The 19176-nt window shown below is 53.5% G+C and overlaps 7 protein-coding genes across 7 annotated transcripts; 4 read left to right on the top strand and 3 right to left on the bottom strand.

Annotated features, from left to right (window-relative positions):
* Nucleotides 1-3783: 3783 nt before the first annotated feature.
* On the top strand, nucleotides 3784-4703 carry J3D65DRAFT_676886 (BTB/POZ protein; the record flags this gene model as incomplete). The annotated part of the gene is made up of 2 exons (XM_066803625.1): nucleotides 3784-3833; nucleotides 3893-4703. 2 exons carry the CDS (start codon nucleotides 3784-3786, stop codon nucleotides 4701-4703), a joined length of 861 nt encoding a protein of 286 aa, XP_066654963.1.
* A 2544-nt stretch (nucleotides 4704-7247) lies between these two features.
* Nucleotides 7248-7586, top strand: J3D65DRAFT_602868 (uncharacterized protein; the record flags this gene model as incomplete). Its single annotated transcript, XM_066798160.1, has 1 exon — nucleotides 7248-7586. One exon carries the CDS (start codon nucleotides 7248-7250, stop codon nucleotides 7584-7586), a length of 339 nt encoding a protein of 112 aa, XP_066654962.1.
* A 967-nt stretch (nucleotides 7587-8553) lies between these two features.
* Nucleotides 8554-9628, bottom strand: J3D65DRAFT_553963 (mitochondrial 37S ribosomal protein mS45; the record flags this gene model as incomplete). Its single annotated transcript, XM_066797159.1, has 2 exons — nucleotides 8554-9099; nucleotides 9266-9628. The coding sequence occupies 2 exons, from the start codon at nucleotides 9626-9628 to the stop codon at nucleotides 8554-8556; spliced, it is 909 nt and encodes a 302-aa protein (XP_066654961.1).
* Nucleotides 9629-10695: 1067 nt separating this feature from the next.
* On the bottom strand, nucleotides 10696-12931 carry J3D65DRAFT_354711 (RNA binding protein). The gene has a single exon (XM_066795582.1). It carries the CDS (start codon nucleotides 12774-12776, stop codon nucleotides 11013-11015), a length of 1764 nt encoding a protein of 587 aa, XP_066654960.1. The 5' UTR covers nucleotides 12777-12931; the 3' UTR covers nucleotides 10696-11012.
* A 721-nt stretch (nucleotides 12932-13652) lies between these two features.
* On the bottom strand, nucleotides 13653-14596 carry J3D65DRAFT_623488 (uncharacterized protein). The gene has a single exon (XM_066800162.1). It carries the CDS (start codon nucleotides 14319-14321, stop codon nucleotides 13698-13700), a length of 624 nt encoding a protein of 207 aa, XP_066654959.1. The 5' UTR covers nucleotides 14322-14596; the 3' UTR covers nucleotides 13653-13697.
* Nucleotides 14597-14738: 142 nt separating this feature from the next.
* On the top strand, nucleotides 14739-16112 carry J3D65DRAFT_354704 (uncharacterized protein). Its single transcript, XM_066795581.1, has 2 exons — nucleotides 14739-15459; nucleotides 15605-16112. The coding sequence occupies exons 1-2, from the start codon at nucleotides 15155-15157 to the stop codon at nucleotides 15987-15989; spliced, it is 690 nt and encodes a 229-aa protein (XP_066654958.1). The 5' UTR covers nucleotides 14739-15154; the 3' UTR covers nucleotides 15990-16112.
* Nucleotides 16113-17421: 1309 nt separating this feature from the next.
* On the top strand, nucleotides 17422-19016 carry J3D65DRAFT_354700 (uncharacterized protein). Its single transcript, XM_066795580.1, has one exon. It carries the CDS (start codon nucleotides 17877-17879, stop codon nucleotides 18888-18890), a length of 1014 nt encoding a protein of 337 aa, XP_066654957.1. The 5' UTR covers nucleotides 17422-17876; the 3' UTR covers nucleotides 18891-19016.
* The last annotated feature ends 160 nt before the right edge of the window (nucleotides 19017-19176 follow it).

The raw sequence follows: 19176 nt of genomic DNA, 5'->3' as shown, positions 1-19176 counted from the left end.
TAAGTATCTTATTATTACTATTCTTAACTTTTCTATCTTCTATATTATTTATAGTAGCTATTAAGTCTAGCTACTAAGGAGGTCTAAAATATATATCCTAAGTATAGATAACCTAGTTTATTTAAGGGAGATATACCTAGAAGATATACTTATAGTTATAGCTAATAAACTATCCTTTCTTTACTCTTATATTAAATTTAGCGCTCTTAAGACGCTTCTTAGCTAGAATATAAGTATATATAGTAATACTAAAGACTAGTACTAGTAACTAGATATCCTTATACCTACTAATAGTATTATTAAAAATATTAACTAGTATCTTACTATTAAGTATATAAGTAGGAAGATAGTTAAGAAGATATACTATATATTAATAGGCTTCTATCTATAATAATTAAGGTATATTTAATATAATACTTATAGAGTAGGCTATATTAGTAATAAGGTATATAGATAACTTACTAATACTATTTTACTTAGATAAGTATAGTACTATCTTTTTAACCTTAATACCCTCTATCTTTACCTATACTAGTAGCTTTTAGCCGCTAAACTCTATGCTATTATCTATTTAGAGGGCTTAGATCTTATATTAGAACTAGGTTTTAGTCTATTTACTAAAGTTTTAAATACTATTAAAGGCGTTGCCCTTAGTCTTTATAACTAATAAGTATTATAGATATAAGTAGTTATCTATAAATACCACCTCCTAATAGTAGCTATTATAGCTAACTATAAGTAGTCTAAATATATTAATATAGACGCGTCTAAAGGGTATATCTACTTAAGGTATTAGTTTATATAATACTATCTAGTAGGACTTAGCTATATAGTAGGATTTATAATAGAAGTCTTAGTTACTAGTAATAATAAGTTATCCCTAGTACTAGAGCTTATTAAGCGCGCTAGTATAGATATACCCTAATTACTAGTACTATATCTTATATATTACTATAGGAGGAGTTGCTATAGTAAATACTTATACTATATAATTATTATTAATAACTATTAGAATATTTACCCCTAAACTATTAGAGTAAGCTATAATAGCTATTCTATAGTTTTATATTTATAATATAGAGATAAGCTAATCTAGGTATAGTCCCTTCTACTTAAGTTTTAAAGCTAAGATAAGACTAACTATTAGTACTAGAATATATAGAATACCCTCTATTATAAGAGTATTAACTATACTATTTATAGGATAGTAGAGTATAGTATTACTATAGCTAATAGCTATTACTATACCTAAACTATATATCTAGACTAGCTATATAAACTATAAGTAGTTTATTAGCTTAGTTAAATTTAGTATATAGTAGGTATTAGCCCTAGTATTAATAATCTATTTATCCTTTATTAAAGCTAGATATAGGTATAGGGTAGTAAAGTAGTTTATACCTTATACTAGAGGGTTAGTTATTAATATTATTATTACTATTACTACTATTAGTAGTTTAGAGACTTAATTATCTAGTATATAGAATACCCCTAATACTAGCTTCTAATAGGTAGGATAGTATTTAAGGTAAAAATAGCTATACTTAGCCTTAATATACCCCTTCTTTCTATAGTAATTATAGGTAGTATAGTTAGACTTAGACTACTTAGTAGACTACTAACTAGTATAAATAATAAGAGCTATAGTACTATTCTTACTAGTATATTTAATCTTATTAGTTATAGTATAGAAGAGATCCTTAAACTTAGGTATCTCCTTCTTATTATACTAATTTATATACTAAGTTATATACTAGATAGGAATATTATCCTATAAGTTTTCTAAAAGTAGAATATAGAGAATCTAGTCCTTAACTTACTATTAGATATAGCTAATATAGGCTTACCTTTATTTATATAGGGTATTATAGAATTCCTTTACTATTATAAAATTACTATATTAATAGAAGATAAAGTCCTTAATAATATTAGCCTTAGAGAAGATACCCTTAGTATTATATATATTATAAAGCTTCTACTATATAGAGTAAGCTAAACTAGTATACCCCTATAGTACTATTATAATAGGAAGTATAATAATTATTATAAACTAGTAGATAATATATATATCCTTCTTATAATTAGTAGTATTTTTTAGCTTATTCTTAAGTAGATAGGTATAATAGAATAGACTAAGCCTTATCTTAACTATTATCTTAAAGGTTACCTAGTTAGTAGGGCCTTTAAGTAGCTAGATATTCTTTAAAGGGATATTAAACTTACTATTATTTATAGTTAGATCTACCTCTTCTTTAGCCTTAGCCTACTTAGCTAGTATAGAAGATGAGGTAGTAGTAAAGCCTAAACTACTAGATAATAAGGGAGGAAGGGAAGGTAAAGTTATAATAAAAATAATAACTATTAGTATATTATTTAGAGTTATAGAAATAGATAATACTAATAAATTTACTAAAGAGTAGGAATTATATAAGATAATAAAAGATAAAATAATAAAATAATAAAATAACTATTAGTAATAATTATATAGATAGTATTATAGTATAATACTAAAATAAGCTAGATAAGTAATTTATATATATAATATAAGGGCTTATAACCTGATAAAGTAAGATAAGAGAACTAAAGACTCTATTTAAGGCTACTTTAAGAGCTATCTATATACTACTAAAACTGCTAGGGGGAGTAGTAGCTAGTACTAACTACTAATAAGTCCTAAACTTATTAAGATGTGTAAAGCTAATAGATAAGTATATCTTAACTAAAGTAGTAAGTTATTATCTAGATAAGCTATAGTTATCTAGGTAAACTGTAGCTGAGATGACGTGACAGGAGACTGCTTGGTGTTGTTATATAGGACCACCAACAGTTCCGTTGCTAATGGCGCGCACCGCGGACGTGCCTGGACTATGGACTAGCTGCGCACGACTCACCTGTGGAGGGACTCCATCAGTTGCTGGGCTAAGAATCCCAGGTTCAAGGTATTCTACTCTGCGGGCTAGGCGCATGGTTGCGCAGGTTGCTTGTTCTGACATCCCCCCTGCTATTAGAAAACCTTTACGGGCTCGGATTTGCTGTCTTTAGTCGACTGTTGTCTGGAAGAGCATTAATACACTCCCGTTACTAAGGGGGTAGCCGATCGATCGTTACAATACCCTGTATGCGTTCTCCACGTTTTTTCCTTTCCGTTGAGGCTCACAGCAGCTAGGGCTTTGAACGATGATGGAGGAGCAGATTTCAGGGTCGATGTTTTGGGCGGCGCGCTCGCCAAAGCTCATCAGCCAAACACATCCTTATTCAACAGTTTGGAGAAGGATGGAGGAGCGCCAAACACAAAGGCTGCAGAGCATAGGGCGGGCTGTTGTTGCTGTTTTTTGGCTGTTCCGAGGATCGGCTGGATGACTTTCTGAAGGCTTCTTTTCAGTAAGAAAGGAGCGCACAAAGCGAAAAGGTCGTTGTCACTGTTCTGGGAGCTTCCTCTCGTGCAGAGCAGATTTACCAAAAAGATCGTGTTTGTTGTTTGCCTTTCTCTGTTTGCAGTCAACTCCGCTTCAGGTTGCGTAGTCTCGGTCGCGAGAGAAACCAAGCGAGCTCAGGCGCTGCCAGCACGAGACAGGGGAGCCAACGCCCACGGCACAAGCACCGCCCGCTGCGCCCAACGCCAAATTGGCACTCTCTTTTCTTTGGTCGTTGCAGCACGCAACCGTGCCAAAGGAAAAGCACCTGCAGAGAGCGCAGGCTCGCGTCACCTCTTCAACTGCCCATCACTGTCCATCAGTCACCTCCCACCCTTGCCCCATCCACTCACCATCCCAAATCAACATCATGGAGTCTTCAACTCCTGGAGATCGCCATGTTCGTCAGTCTATCAGCGGGTAAGCAGAATGTGGAGCAGCCCCTCCACAAGGCGGTTTGACTGACCTTGCCCGCCCAGATTGCTCGAGTCCGGCCGCTACTCAGATGCGAAGATCGTTTGCGGTGATCAGACCTTCCACATACACAAAGCAGTCGTGTGCACACAGAGCGAGTACTTCTCCCGCGCCTTTGACGACATCAACGGCTTCAAGGCACGTGCTCCCTCCTTACGCGGCCTCACCCATGCGCCGCCGCACTCATTCAAGTCACTGACCAGCGGCGGACCGACACAGGAAGCACGCACCAACACGATTGAACTGCAAGATATCAGCCCTTCCGTCGTCCGCTCCATCCTCGAATACATGTACCACGGCGTCTGCCCCAAAAGCCCAGACCCAAATGAAGAGCTCATGGCCAGCATCAACGTATTCGCCGCGGCCGAGATGTACCAGCTAACGAACCTGAAGGACGCCGCTGTGTCGCGTTTCAAAGAAGGCGCAGACGGCATGTTTCACTTGCCCATGCTACGCGTCGCCGTGAAGAGCATCTATGAAGGCACTGTTGAACAGGACCGCGGTCTGCGCGACGTTATTGTGGACGCGGCGGTGCGCAAGATGGATGACATCGTCGATGACCCGGCTTTCAACGATACTCTGGGCGATGTTCCCGCGTTCGCCAAAGACGTGGTCCATGCCATGCACGCGCAACATAAAGCGCCCGCAGCCGCTGGATCTGCGTCTGTGGTGACACTTTGGTGCCCCATTTTCTACTGCCAAAGCCTCAAAATCATGGACGTGACGACATACCAGAAAGACACAAGCTTCACCTGCGATATCTGCAATAGGAGTAGCTATAGGGAACATTGGGACAAAATTCATAGGCAGAGATGAATATTAGCTTGCTCCGACGATGCATGGCAACAGGCAGGAGCTCCTCTCGCCCGTTTGACAGGAGGAAAAAGATTAGTCATTCTGGAATTGAACGGTGGACAGCAAAGTAAGGCACAGGAGCCCAGGTCGAACGTCTGGATTATGAGTTCAGCAAAGCCCGTACAATACATTCGGGTGGCGCCTCGAAATGGCAAGGGAATTCCCCAGGGATCAAGCTTCCAAGCAGAGCGTTTTCTTATTCCCCGCGCGGAATTGACTCATCGCTATCTCCACGCACTCAACATCCGCCCGCACCCCAACGGCTATGATGCAGTTCCTCCACCGGGTGCGTCGTGTGCAGTTCGTCCGTCATCAGTCAGTCCACCACGCACGAGCGCGGTGCACGCCATCAGCAACGCCCTCATCACTGCGCTCGCGTCCTCTGTCTCCCACTGTGGCTGTTTTTGCTGCTTCGACCGTGCCTAGCGTCCGTGAGTCCGGCCTCCACTGTGCCATGCCCGTTGACGTTGAGGTTTGGCTTTTCCGCGGAAGTCCGGTGCTAGGTAGCCCCCTGCAAGCCTCGCGGGAGGAAGCGAAAGATGCTCGCTCGCATGCACCCCTTTCAAGCCACTCACTCTGCATCCAGTACTGTAGGGCCAAACCGTATTCTCCCCTATCATGCTTTCAACAGCGGCAGAAAGCTTGCCATACGGCCCATGCCTCTGCAAATTCTGTGAATTAAGCTGTCGTTGATGCAAGGTCGTTGACCGGAGCCGTTGGTCGTTCAGGGGGCAATAACTCTTTCCAGGATCATTGATCTGCGCCATGCGTGCATCCTGGTCAACAGAGGAACCGGCTAGGCGCCTTTTCTCAGGTCGGTCGGTCAGCTCCACCAATATGCCTTTTCCCTTTCATGAAGAGCGTACCTGGCCTCCTGGAGCAATCGTTTATTTTCAGAACTTCTCGGAACGACGTTCTCTGCAAGGCTTTAGACTCCGCGAATAGAGCCACGGTTTGCAACCAGTCCTTCCTTTTCGTCGAACATTGTCCTGATGGCTGCTGATAGAAGGCGAAGTAGTCGACACGAACGGCATTGACCTACACGCAGCACAGCCTGCTGCGGTGCGGGCCATCATCCACATGGTCTACGAGGGCGACTCCCGCATCCAACGGAAACCCCCCTTTTTCCATGTCGAAGAGTATAGCGCAGCGGTATTCTTGAACTGTCCGGAGCCATGCCATCGCAGCCCTTTACCACGATTGTCGAACTGGTCGACAGCATACTGCGCATGGGTCTGCGCATGGGTCTACAAGCCTTCAGGCTCACATCGCAAAACATATTGCAGAACGGCGGGAGTGCCCGGCGCTCTACATTGCAGGACAGATTCTAGCGTTTGCGAGAGGAGAGGCGTGTCCTACGCGTTGCGCGACAATCAAGCCTACCTGTAAGAAACAATACAGATTCGCAAAAGCAAGGTGTGTGCAATGGTAGTGTTGCTTGCTTTCACTGAGACTGCGCCGCTGAATGCCTGCCCCCTGACCCCTTACCCTCCTCGCAAAGAATGACCCCCGTTTTGGAAGAACTGACACACCACCGCGCCTACCTACTCGCCCAACTGCGCACTGCCAGACCAGACATCTGAAGTAGTGAGCCTGGTGCCCAGGGCGATGTGCTGACCGCGCGCTCGCCAAACCCCGCAAGTCACCGGCACGTCTTGTCGTCGTCGCCGGCGCGCAGCACACCTCCCATCAACATCTTCGCCGCCGCTTGGTGTCATAACACGAACTCTCGACTCATCCACCTTGCCATAGCACACCGCACACCTCCCACCTGACTATAAGCCCTCCCGCGAATGTCTTCCGCTCCACTTGAGCAACCTGGCGCCTCTCAGTCAGTGCAGCAATCCTCTCTCGCCAGCACCGTCGCCGCTCGCCGCATCTCGCCGCCGCCGTCACTTCTACCACGTTCGACGAGTCGCGCTCCTTCGCTCCTGAGCGTGACTGGCCCTGAGAGGGACTCAGCACTGCACCGAGCCCCGTCACCGACATCTGAGACTTGACGCCGTTCCTGGGCATCGTCGAGCGTGCGAGACGTGACCGCAAACCGCGAAAAGCCTGACCTGCACCGTCCCTGACCTGAGCACCAACTCAGCGTGCGGAGAAACCACCACTGAATGTGGCGAAATCCGACCGCAAACTACCAGGTACCTTGCCCGTTCCTGACCATCAACCGTCCAGAAAGGCTGCCCGTATACTGACACCCCTTTTTCAGATGCTGGCCCTCGCTTCACTCCCGTCCGATGTAGGTGACGTGACGTCAGTTGTGATTGGCATGGTAGTCCGTTAGGGGCTTTCTCCGAGGCAACGCAACCGCGGGTCCCGCCGCCTTCAACAACCCCCCCCCCCCCCCCCCCCCCCCCCCCCCCCCCCCCTCCCCCCATACCTCATGAACAAGCGGCCGCCGCACGACTTCCTCTTCTAGCACCTCCAGCGCGACGTCAACAGCGGCACGCACCGGCTTCGCTTCTTGCTGGAACGAACTGCGCCAATCCAATCCAATCCAGCATGCCAGAAACCAGCAGATTTCGCCATGGGATGCAAGCAAGCACATTGAGCCTTTGGGTGCTGACTGGGTTTGCCGCGCCTGCTGGCGCCGGTGGGATGGATGAGTACAAGGAGTCAGGTCGGCGCGATCCTTACAGAAATGACGGTTTACCATCTCATTGTTCTGCGATGGGCTGTAAGAGAGGAAGGAGGGCCTGGGCCACGCCGGCCGCCACCGGACAGATGATATGGCCCGATCACAAGCGCGTTCGCGTCGTTTGGATTGGCGAGGCGCTCGCACGGGCTGGAGAGAGAAAGGAGAAGGCAGGGCGATGCGATGTGACCGTGGAACTTAAGTGAGGTGCCAGAGGGCCGACTGACCGGAACGTAGCTCGTTCGACGCACGCATGTGAAAGACCTGAACAGAATAGAAGAGAACAAACACCAAGCTACTGGAGTCGAGCAGTGGGTTTGTTGATAAATGGTCTTTCGGAAAGTTCACTGACGAAGAGAAAGTCTACTGTTGCTACATTTAAGAAAGAAGGGCCCCCGCCGCGCGGCTTCTTCTGACGAGACACCCCACGCGTTGCGGCGGCGAGCTCACCCGCGCACCTGCCTTGCTCGCCGCAGAAGCCCAGGCCTCGACATTTGACATTGCCTAAGCAGCAGCAGCAGCAGCAGCAGCGGCGGCAGCGACAGTCTTCCACAGCACGTCCGGCAGCGAAGCTAGCCGGCGCGACAGTCGGGCGCGCAGCTGGCGACAAGGGCGATGCGGGCGCGAGACCTGCTGCTCAGAGAGAGGAGGCGGGGGGGGTGGCAGGAATTTCCAAGGAAAGAAAAGAAAGAAAAAAGGGGGGCGTCAGTTCACTTCACTTCGTCGAGAATCTTCCACTTTTCGCTGCTTTCCGGTACTGCTGCTACTGCCACAGCAGCGGCAGCCGCAGTCATTCAGACGTGGGCAGGGTAGGGTGTACGAGGCAAACAGGGCCGCGGGGAGCGAACGGCTGAGGCGCGTGGAGAGAGAGAGAGGGCAGAGGGAGGCAGAGGAAGGCGAGAGGGAAAGAAAGAGGCCAAAGGCATAGAGATTCAGAGACAAGGTGAGGTCATCAACTTCGTCGACGTAATGGAGTGTGATTTAAAAAGACGGCCGGCTCATCGAGGAGACGGGAGCGACGAGTGATGGCAACGTCGCCTTGTCTCATGTCATCATGCCATGCCGTACGCGCCCAGAAAAAGAGCGCGCGTGGTAGGTGGGTCTATAGAACAATTGAAGAGAAGTGAGGGAAACAAGCCAGCCAGCCCGCCAGCATCCCTCCACCACAGCCAACTATGCCTCGACGCGCTTGGGGTGCTTGTACTGGCCCCTCTTGCGGTCCTCGTGCGGCATGCCATAGCGCCAACCGACACCATCCGGGCTCTTGCCATCCACGCCCGCATCATCGACGCTGACATCCTCAAACTTGAAATCAAAGCGGCGGCCCTGCACGCGCTTGACGGCGCGGGCCTTCGCCTCGGCGGCGCTCTTCTCCTGCGCGCGCTGCGCCTCGAGCGCCTGGAGGCGCTGCACGTGCCGCTCGCCCTGCTCGCGCGCCGACAGCCCCATCAGCTGGTCGCGCGCCGCGTCGATCTGCTCGGGCATCGGGATGCGCTCGTCGGCCGGCAGCAGCTCCTTGTCGAAGATCTTGGCCGCGTCGGCGCGCGTGAAGTGGCTCGATTCGGGCGCTGGCCAGAAGATTTGCGTCTTGGTCGCGGCGTGCACGGGCAGGTCGGCCGTCGATTCGTGGTCCTGCTGGTCGCGCTGGTCGCGGGCGAGCTCGGTCTTGGGAAGCATGTCGAGGACGGCGCGCGAGTAGGGTTTGGCGAGGAATTTTTCCTGGGCCTGGTTAGCGGTGCTGTTCGTCCACGCCACGTTGAATTGATTGAGGGGGAATTTGTGTGCTCAGAATAAATAGGCAAGTGTCTCCATGGAGTAGTCGGAAAGACTAATCGTATTTTGTCTCATCATTGGGTAAGGGGTGATGGAACCAGAGGCGACTTACTTGCTGCTCCCACTTCTTCTCCAAGGCCTTCAACCGCACCACGGCCGCCGCCCGCTGCAGCGTCACGCCATACGTCGAGCACACGTCCTGTATCGACTGCTTCTCCACCTCGATGCTCTGGTAAATCTTCTCCCGCAGCTCCTCGCTCAGCACCCGGGAGCTAGGAAAAGAAGGATTTTGCGGAAAAGGCCTGAGGTCTAGAGCGGTTGCCGACGGCTCGATAGTCTCGCCAGGAGGCGGCCGTGGTTTGCCCGTCCGCCGAAGCACGCCGGAGCGCAGGTCGTATGCGTTGAGGTAGTTTGTGCCGCCCGCTATGGGGTCGCGCAGCGCCGTGCCCAAGGGTCCCCGAAGCCAGTCCCACATTCTTCGTCGTAGGAGCGTTTGCTTCTCTCGTCGACATGATTGTGAAAAGGGCCGCGTCTGTGCTTGTGTGCCTATTGAGGTGCGTTGTGTCCGGACGCATTGTGAGAGGGAGGCGGAGAGGGAGAATGAAGGCCGCGAGGCCATGGTGGAGACTTTTGTGGGCAGCGGTGGATGAAGAAAGAGGAATTGATGACAATGACAAAAAGGGAAGAGGGTATAACGCGTTGATGGGGTTGATGTGGAGGTGGTGTTGACGGAGTTGTTGGACGTGGTTGGCAAAGATTTCTCCCGCCCGTAGCTCGCGTCGGCGAAACGCCGGCGACAGCCGAGGGGCGCACGTGATGAGCCTCTGCCTTCAGGACGGCAATGACTTCACTGCAGGGCTCGGAAGCCAGTTCCTGGATCGTCAGGCACCCGCGGTCGTCCCAGACACGTCAACACATACGAGACGCACGTCAGCGAGTAGATCCGCGCACATGTTTGCCACATTCAGCACCACGGCAGTCGCAGAGTGCAAAGAAAAGGGCAGTCCATATTCTATAAAGCTAACAAACTCGCAACACACCAACGACCGACGAAGGAACGACCCACAGAACAAGACAAAAGGAGGGAGCATTATTTGAAGAACGGAGAAAACGAGTCCCATGCAAACAGACGCGCCCCACAACCTGGTTTCGCGAAAATGTGCCGCTTGTGTGTTGGGGAAACAGCAACACCCGTCGTCATGCAGCAGCTCGAAGCGCCTCGACATGTGCGATCCAGCGCCTGGCAGTTTTGGATATTAGATGACCGGTCTTTTAGTGAGAGGGGCAGAAAAAGGAAGAAAAGAAAAAATGTTGCCAATATGATTCTCTGGAGGGGGCATGGCAGCTGTCGGAAGCAATAACGAGAAAAAGAAAAAAACCAGTCGCTACGAGTCCCTTTGTTCCCATTCCGATAAATGAGGATGCCACAGCTCTCGCGACCGTGCTTTTCCTACCCAGCAATCAGGCCCATGAAGAAAGTCTCTGCCTCGAAGCGTCCAAGCCGACGCGGCAGGAGAGAAAAGGAAACAATGGGAGCCCTAGTGAACACCCGACAATGCATCAACGCTTCCGACAGCAGACCATGAAGAATGCCAAAAACGCACGGGGGGAATCATCGCTGTATGCTAAAAGGAGACCACCTCCAAGATGACCTGATGGAGAGGGTGGTTGAAAGTACGTCGCGCCGTGACCAGGACCCATTCCAGCATAAAAGGATACACGTGGTTAAACACCGTGAAATGACTCGGAAAAGACAGGTAAGACAGGTGTGCAAGAAAAGGAGCGGCAGCCCAACGCCGTTCCCCACGAACGCCGCGTCCGCGTGGCATGAAAAAACAAGTGTAAAATCAGTCTTTTTCTCAACGCCCCATCATGTAGTCGGAATAGCCATTACTCATTCCGCCAAATGCGCTGGTGGTGGTGGCCGCCATGCCACCGGAAAGAGGCTGCGACCTCATCGAGTTGCCAGAGAGGCCGAAGCTGCCGTTGGAGAACATGCCAAAGCTGGAGCTCCCGTTGACGCTGCCGACGCCGCCGACGGGCGAGGTCATGCCGGGAGGTGCCAGTCCGGGAGGTGGGCCCGTGGCCGTAGAAAAGCCGCCAGGAGTCATGCCCAAGCCGCTGCCCATGCCGGGCGCGGTGTTTTGCGAAGTCATCGACGAAGTCGACGTACTGTTGTTGTTGTTTTGTCCGGTGCGAACTCCCAACGGATTCTTGGAAAAGCTCAATCTGATGCCGCCCTTGACGCTGTTGTGCAGAGGGTGGCCGTAAAGCTCGTTCAAGGCCTTGGTTGCGAAGGAGACATCTTCGAACTCGACAAAGCACATGGGCCCGTTGGCCTTGGTGCGGAAACATAGCCGCTTGTATCCCCTTTGCTTGGAGAACATGGCCTTGAGCTCGTCCTCGGACGTGTCCATGGGTAGGTTACCCACGTACAGCGTATTGCAAGGCGGGTTTTGGTCGGCCGGATTGACCGGAGGATAATTGTGCCGTTGGTAGTGCTGAGGAGTCAGCTGGTAGTTGGAGTTTGGTCCCAAGGAGCCCATGGTGGGGTGCACGTTGTTTGGCGAGATGGCCGACATTGGTGGACCGGGGGAGTGCACCGTCGCCACCGACCGGGGAGATGCAAAGCTAGACAGCGGAGGCGACTTCAAGCTGTTGGTGCCGCTAGTCGTGTTGAGAGACAAGCTGGCGAAACGCGAAACGGGGAGCTGCGGGGTTGTGGTGCGCCGACCCAGGTGAGTCGGACCGTTTTGACCACTTCTCGCATAGGCCACCGGGTCTTTGATCAACTCGTTGGTCTCGTCGTCGCCGGCGTCATCGTTGATGAGTTGCTTGCTGAGGTTCTGGGAACGCTCTCCAAAGGGGTTGGCGACGGGTGACTTGGGACTGAACAGACCAGTGTCGGTGAGGGAGAAGTCACCGTTCCCGAGGGCGCCATTCGGTGGAGACAGCTTCTCAAGGGATTGAAAGGTACCGTTGAAGCGCGAAGATTGGCGACCGGTGGACGAGGCAGCCGACGAATTCGATCCCGACGTCTGACGGCTGGCGGTGCCGTCAACCGTGTTCCGCCGAGCGCCAAACACGGCGGGAAGGCCTCCAGAGGGTAGAATCTCCACAACCATTTTGCCATCGTTGGCCGCGTTTGGTTTGCCGTTTAGCTTTTCTCTTGCGTCCTCGGCTCCAGCGATGGACCTAAACCGGGCGAGGGCGGTAGAGTATCCCTTGTCCTCGGGGAAGTCGGTTCTCACGACTTCAGTACTGAGGAGGTCCTTGGCAAACAGGAGCATGCTGCGGACAGCTTCGTCGCTGGTGTTGCGCGGCAGCTTGCGTACGAGAATTGTGGGGGTGTACTTGGTCTCGGGATTGCTGATGGACGACTCGAGCTCGGGGAGCGCAAAAAGCGGGGAGGTGCCATTCTCGAGAGACTCGCGCTCGCCAATGGGTGAGAGAGTATAGCCGTGGGACAAAGGGGCGGCCGTGGCCGAAAAGACGTCGGCGGTCATGGTGGTGGTCGAGAAGGGAAACTTTGGCGGCGACGAGCCGTTGAACTGAGCCTTGAGGAAGTGATTTGGCGAAAGATGCGATGGACTGGTGCTAGCAGATGGAGGCCCTGCGGCCATGTCGGTCTTTGTGGTTTCCGCTGCGGTGGTGGTTGCGCGCGGTCAAAGAGGAAGACGGCACGTAGTCTGGCGTCGAGACAAAGGGAGCGAGCGGTGGCGATGCGAAGGCGTTTTGGAATGCTCCTGGGCCAAAAGTCGACGATGATGCAGCGGGAATGGATGGCGGAATCAGGATCGGCGGTGGATTAACTGACCGAGGACGACGAGGTTGTCGAGGCGTGGTCGCGATGCGAAGCGAGGCGAGGCGAGGTGAGGTGGAGCGAGATGCAGCGTAGCGGGCGGGCGGACGGGTGCTGGTGCTGGTGCTGGCGTCAGGTAGGGTAGGGTAGGGTAGTGCGGCGTGCGGCGGCTTGAGCTTTCAAGCGGTAGGCAGGCAGGCAGGCGGGCAGGCTGGCGGGCAATGCAGACGCAGCTAGGCGACGGGCAGCGATGGGGATGCGATGCGGTGGTGGTGGTGGTGTCGGAGGGAGAGGAATGGAGTGGAGCGGAGTGGAGTGTAAAGTAGTAGGTGAGTAGAGGTCAAGAAGGTAAAGTGAGGGAGAGCGGCGGGCGTGTGGGGACAGCGACTGAGGTGGTGCTGGGGGCGGCCTTTGACTGTTTGGGGACGGCCCAGCAGCTAGAGCTTCAGATAGCGGCGGGCCAATGATAAGGCTTGGCTCCAGCGATCGGTGCGGACGGAGAGCGGGAAGGGAACAGCACTGACCTGACACAACACCACCACCACCATGTCTTTGGTTCTTCCTCGACTCGACTCCCTCCTCGACTCCATCCATCTCAGCGCTCGACTCTCGACTCTTGATCCTCTCCTCTCCTCTCCTCTCCTCTCCTCTCCTCTCCTCGTCAACCTCTCCTCGACCTGTGCCCAACCCATCGTCGCCCCGCCCGCGTCTCACTCCAGCCCAGCCCGTACCACCTCCCCTCTCACTCAGTACGGTACGTACCTGACCCGCCCAAGCAAACGCGGCATTTTACTACCCTACCCTCTGCGCATGTGCTGAATCGCGTCCAGGCTGCCCCCATGAAACTCCAAACCTCCGAGCGCCCTCCATCACTGGTTTCACAATGTCCTCCGCCACATCCCGGCTGAAGACTGCGGGAGCGAGCCTCATCCTCCGACATTTCCCTACACACCCAGCCCATTGCTTTTGGCCAAGGCTGACGACTCACTCGACTGAATGGCCTCGCGCGATCCCGCAATCCAATCATCGCGACCCGGAAAACATGCCCAATCTGCCTGCTTGCTTGCTTGCTTTTCGCTTTTGGTTTTTGCCCTCCGCTGCCCATCTTGAGGCTCCGCCAACCCAACCAAGTCCGCCCAACCATCCCAATCGAGCAACCATCTACATCGTTGCACCCGTCATGACGTGCTGGCCATCCCAGTCCTCTGCAGATGCCCTCTGATATTAGGGGTCTTTCCGGGATACGTCGCCCGCCTTCAAAGGTTCGCGCGGCCGCCGGCTCATCCTCCACTCGCTGGGTCTTCCCTGACAGCCTCGCCCTCTTACTTTTCCACCTAGCCACTGACTCAGCCTCGTGCCTCCGCATCAACGGCCACTTGTGGGGCCAGACGGACCCATGATCGGCATCTGGTCCCCTGCGCTCGTCTCCAGATCTTCACCACTCAGGCAGACACTTCTCCATTTTCCAACCCCCAACAGAGCCTCAGTCGGTCCGCTTCCTGGCCAGCCGCATCCAAATGCTCCACACGCAGCAACTCTGTTTGCTTCGCTCGTGTGGGCCTTTAGCTCTGCCCCGCATCTCTGCCGTTGTTTTGTTCCTTCAACATCATGCCATGCCGCTCGGCTCAGGCTCTCGTCGGTAATCACTGAGGGAGCCAGTCCAGGCACACCAACGCCTAAACCTTGTAATATGCTGCCGCTCGCACCCGTTCGATTCGCGGCCGTGAGCACGCGCCTGGCCTTGGACGAGCCTACTCTACCCAACATCCCTGCTCCCTACACGTCCGCCGGCTCTCATAGGATGGCTCACAGCGCGACGCGGCAGCGAATCCCACTAACTTTGCCCTGCAGAATCATCTTTGGACAAAAAGAGCCTTCATTGGCGCTGCACCCGTCTGGACTTTGCCGACTGCAAAGCAACGCCAGCAGGGCGTAACAGACTGCCGGAGCTGCACCTCCGCCACAGACCAATCACGTCGACCGGCTCCAGGCGGGGGTCAGGTCCGGAGAGATTGTAGCGGGCCGAGGCGTGGCAGCGGATGTGCTGTGTCCCTGTGATGCAATTACGGTTTGAGGACAACCTGTCATTGTCCACGTCTCTTCCACACCACTGTCCAAGCTCTTGTATACTCGCCACCCAAGCACGGCCCTACATGTCGCAGGACCATTCTCTTGTCGACGGTCCCGCCAGGTACCTCCATGGACGTCGCGCTGCACCCGATCGCCTTGAGCCTCTCTCCTGAGCCAGGCAGGGAGGAGCCCTCGACCGCACCTCACCATGGCCGCCGACCCTGCCCGCACGGTTCCGAATATGGTAGCTCTGGCTTGGGCAATCGAACAGAATGGGTTCATCGGAGACGAGCCACGTTCCTCGAGTCATTTCACAAAAGCCACAGCAATGTCCATGCACACGTCTTGCTGCCTCGCATCCACGACAGACGTCTGCTTACAGCGCACGCACCCCTGAACATGGCCATTCTGTCCTTGACAGGCTGCAGTAGCAGGTTTGCCCCTGGTCTTCTTCACAAGCCAGACGGACAGCAGCTGCCAGCTTACCTAGCGAGGCTGCCTCCTTGGACGTGCATGTCCAAACTCTATTTCCCCTCGCTGCCTGCGCGCGCCTGTGCTTACGAAGAGTGCTGTGGACAGCTCGGTCGCCTTTGGTCCGGCAAGTCATCATCGATTTCTGCCGGGAAATTTCGACGCCCTTCGCATCGACGACCGCGATAGGAAGCGCTTCTCGCAGCGCACGCCACCGCCTCTTTCCAAATCGTCGAGCCTCTTTGCTTGCAGAGTTTCGCGCGGATGCAAAAATAACGGAACGACTAGACCCACCTTATACGCGAGTATAGCTACTCATGAGAAGCCGCACACGAGCCACACGCCACCCAAATCGCCGGCTCTCGACTGCGAACCGCTTGGGATCAGTCGGCAGTCGAGCGTGGACATACCTTGGCCGGGCCCAATCAAGCGTCGTACCCGGCACCTAACGCGTGATTGGGTTTGGGTTCTTCCGCCGTGGCAGCAGCAGTAGAGCGACCGACCGGGCTGGGATGGCGTGGCAGGCCATGGCAGTGCTGCCGACTGGGCCTCTCCTTTCCTCCGTGCTCTGCCTTTGGCACCCACTCGCCTTTAACCTGTCTTGGCGCGTTGAGGCTGACGCTGACTGACTGACGGACGGCATCGAGGTGCCCTTGATTCGTCCTGCCTGCTGCTGATATGTACATTGACTTTGTCCAAAGACAAAATGGATAGGCAGCGAACCAGCCATTCAGAAAAATGGCCCCGCGGGAAACATTCACGACGCAGTCAGGCAGCAGTGCGCATCTGCTCTGTCCACCAGACGGTAAACTTCGAGCAGGTCTCTTTCACGTCCAGTATCTTGAGCCTCTCAATCTGCGCGGCTCCGTCTCCGCCGCCGTAGCGTATGCTCTCGACAGACAGCCTCGAGCGCTCGCTCCAACCGTTCAGGTCAGCGAAGAAGCCGGCCGCCGCCATGGCTTCAGCACGACGTACCTTCGCCACACGGCGTCATCGGCCTCAACTTGTGTCTGCGTGTACTGATACTCTTTTGTCGCGGGTGGCCAGACGGCAGATGGGCGCGGACAGAGGCGCGGCAGCTATCTGGATGTGTGTGCTTGTTCGAATCCGAATGTCTCACCCGTCCGTCCGTCCGCCCGCCCGCCCGCCTTCCCGCCCGCTGCTCCCCTGGCCTGTGTGTCTGCCTGCCTGCCTGCCTGTCTAGACTTGACCGGTCTGGACTGAATGAAAGGTAGACCGCGCGGGTCTGACGCGTCTGTCTGTCTTGACGCAGCGGCTCGCTGGCTGGCTGGCTGGCTGGCTGGCTGACTCGACTGGGCCATTTTTTCCTTTTCTCTTGCTGGCTTCAGCCTTGTTTGAGTCGCTAGCTGGCTGAGTGAATGGCTGCGGGCGCCGGTTGAGTGCGCATGCTGTCTTTTGACAGTAGAGCTGCTAGAGAGGCTGCGGTGAGTGACTGACAGACAGGACATGGCTGGTGGTGATGGCGACGGTGCAGCGAGAGCAGGAGGGAGAGAGAGAAAGAGGTTGGTCGGTCATTCTTTTTCCGTCTCTTCCTCTTCGTCACTATGTGCCTCTGCTACATACGTATTTTTGTATGTATGCTGTTTCCTCGTTGCTTGGCGGGATGTTGTGATGCGCTGCCTGGCTAATCGGCTACCCCGGTTCTTTCTTTGTCTCCCTTCTCATTCCATCCCGACACATCTATTAATTACTCTGGCTGTCGGTCTCCTTTGTCGTTGCTGTCACAGTCGTCGCCGTCGTCGTCGTGGTACATGCGCTCGATAGAGCAGTCATGCAGCAGATGATGTGTGTGCATCCATACGTGCGCCTTACTCCTGTCTGCATGCTAGCCAGCAAACCTCATCGAAATCAGCGCTGAAGTGTCGTCCAAAGTTTCTCAGCTGGTGAGAAAGCGGTGAAGGCCGCTCAGTGGTTCAATTGGTTGAAGCCAGGGACATGGAAGGGGTGTGTGTGGGATTGTTGCCCGACTGAGCGAGCGAGTGCGATGTGTTCCCTCTCTCATGTCTCTTCTGCTCGACGCATCGTCCGGCCTAGTCTGACACCCTCTCCAGCCAAACAGTGCCGCTTTTCTCTTCGAACCGTCAGAAATTCTCGCTAGAACGGTCGCTTAGCCTGTCGGTCTGTTCCTTGATAAAATCGCCGCGAGTCTGTCAACAATTCCTCCCTTGTTTGCGTCGTCGAGACAGGGGCGACTTTAGCATCTAGCTTCGGTCCGCTTCTTCGACGAACCGGGAGTGGGAATAAAACCTCAACATCGCCCTCTGTGTTTCCTCCTCTCTCCCAGACCTTTCATCACTTTTTGGGTCTGCCACGCTGTCTTTCAGTCGCCACGACACCAAATCTTTCATCCAGATCAGCCATGTTGACGGTAGACGAATTGGACTCTGAAAGCGAGTTTTCTGAGCCAGAGGATCTAGGAATGCCCACGCCTTCGAGCGACAGCAGCGAGGCTGCCCAAGAGACGACATCATCTGGGGAAGTCCACCAAGCCATGGCCCACCTCCTCACCTTCGCGAACCAACTGAACGAGTCGACGAGCCAGTTGGTCGGCAACTTGAGCCGGTTCAAGGAAGAAGCAGCTGCACCCGACGCTGCCGAACTGGCCAAGTGCAAAAAGGAGACGGAACGGCTCAAGCAACAGTTGAGCTCGCGAGGGGAACACGTGAAGCTCCTGAGGGTGGAGATGAAATTAATTCAAGCCAAGCTTTCTTCTACCGAGAAAGCCCTCGCGAAGGCGCACCGTCCGAAATTCGAACCCGCCCAAATCGGCTTCTTCGACCCCGATCTCAGCGTCGAGGAGTACGGGCCCGGCGACGTCGTCTCTAAAGGCAGCGTCGCCTTCTACCGCCACGTGGAGCCTTTCCTTGACGCCGTCACCGTCGCCGCGCGCACAATCCCCATCGCCACCGTCCGCAAACACCTCCACCTCTGCTTCGCCGGCTCCGCGCGCACCTGGCACGCGTCGGTGCTGAGCGACGCAGAGCGCAACGCGCTCGCAACCGGCGACACGCTCCACGGCGCGGCCGACCTGCTGCGGCGCCAATGGGACCGGGCCGCCGCCCACGCGCTCCCCGTCCAGGTCGACGCGCTCAAGGCGCTCGAGGCAATGGGCCTCACCCCCGAGAGCATCCGGCGCGGTGCCCTTTCGCCAACGCAGTTTGTTGCCGCTGCGGTGCGGGAGGCGCGCCGTCTCGGGATTGCCGCGATCTATCCGCAGCTGATGCTGGCGTACATGCGCATTGATCCGGCGCTGCGCGTTTGGATTTGCCCCCCGGATGCTGATGCCTCGCTCAGCGAGTTCGTCCGCAATGTCAATCTGGGGGTCGCGTCGTACAGAACGAGTCAGCGCTCGCGAAATCAATTGAAGGGTTGACTGGGTGGGCTTGTGAGGGAGCGCTCATGCGGCGTCATGTTTCTCCGTCTCGGAAAATGCACAACGACCATGTCAGGGGGGAGATGAAGTTTTGTACGGCATGTGATTTAAACGGACTTGTCTGGAGCACGCCGGCTGCTGTACCGTGGTCCGCGTCAAAAGGAGAACAGTTGGGCGACGTGGTTCCGGCACTCTGCGCATCCAGGTGTCAATTTGACGAAGAGAACAACACGCCGTTTTCTCCCTACTCTCTCACACGTGGGGCGATGCGGGCTTGCTTGGGAAG

Source organism: Phyllosticta citribraziliensis (assembly GCF_038025025.1).
Source record: "Phyllosticta citribraziliensis strain CPC 17464 chromosome Unknown J3D65scaffold_6, whole genome shotgun sequence".
NCBI lineage: Eukaryota > Fungi > Ascomycota > Dothideomycetes > Botryosphaeriales > Phyllostictaceae > Phyllosticta > Phyllosticta citribraziliensis.
This window is presented reverse-complemented; position numbering and strand designations above follow the sequence as displayed.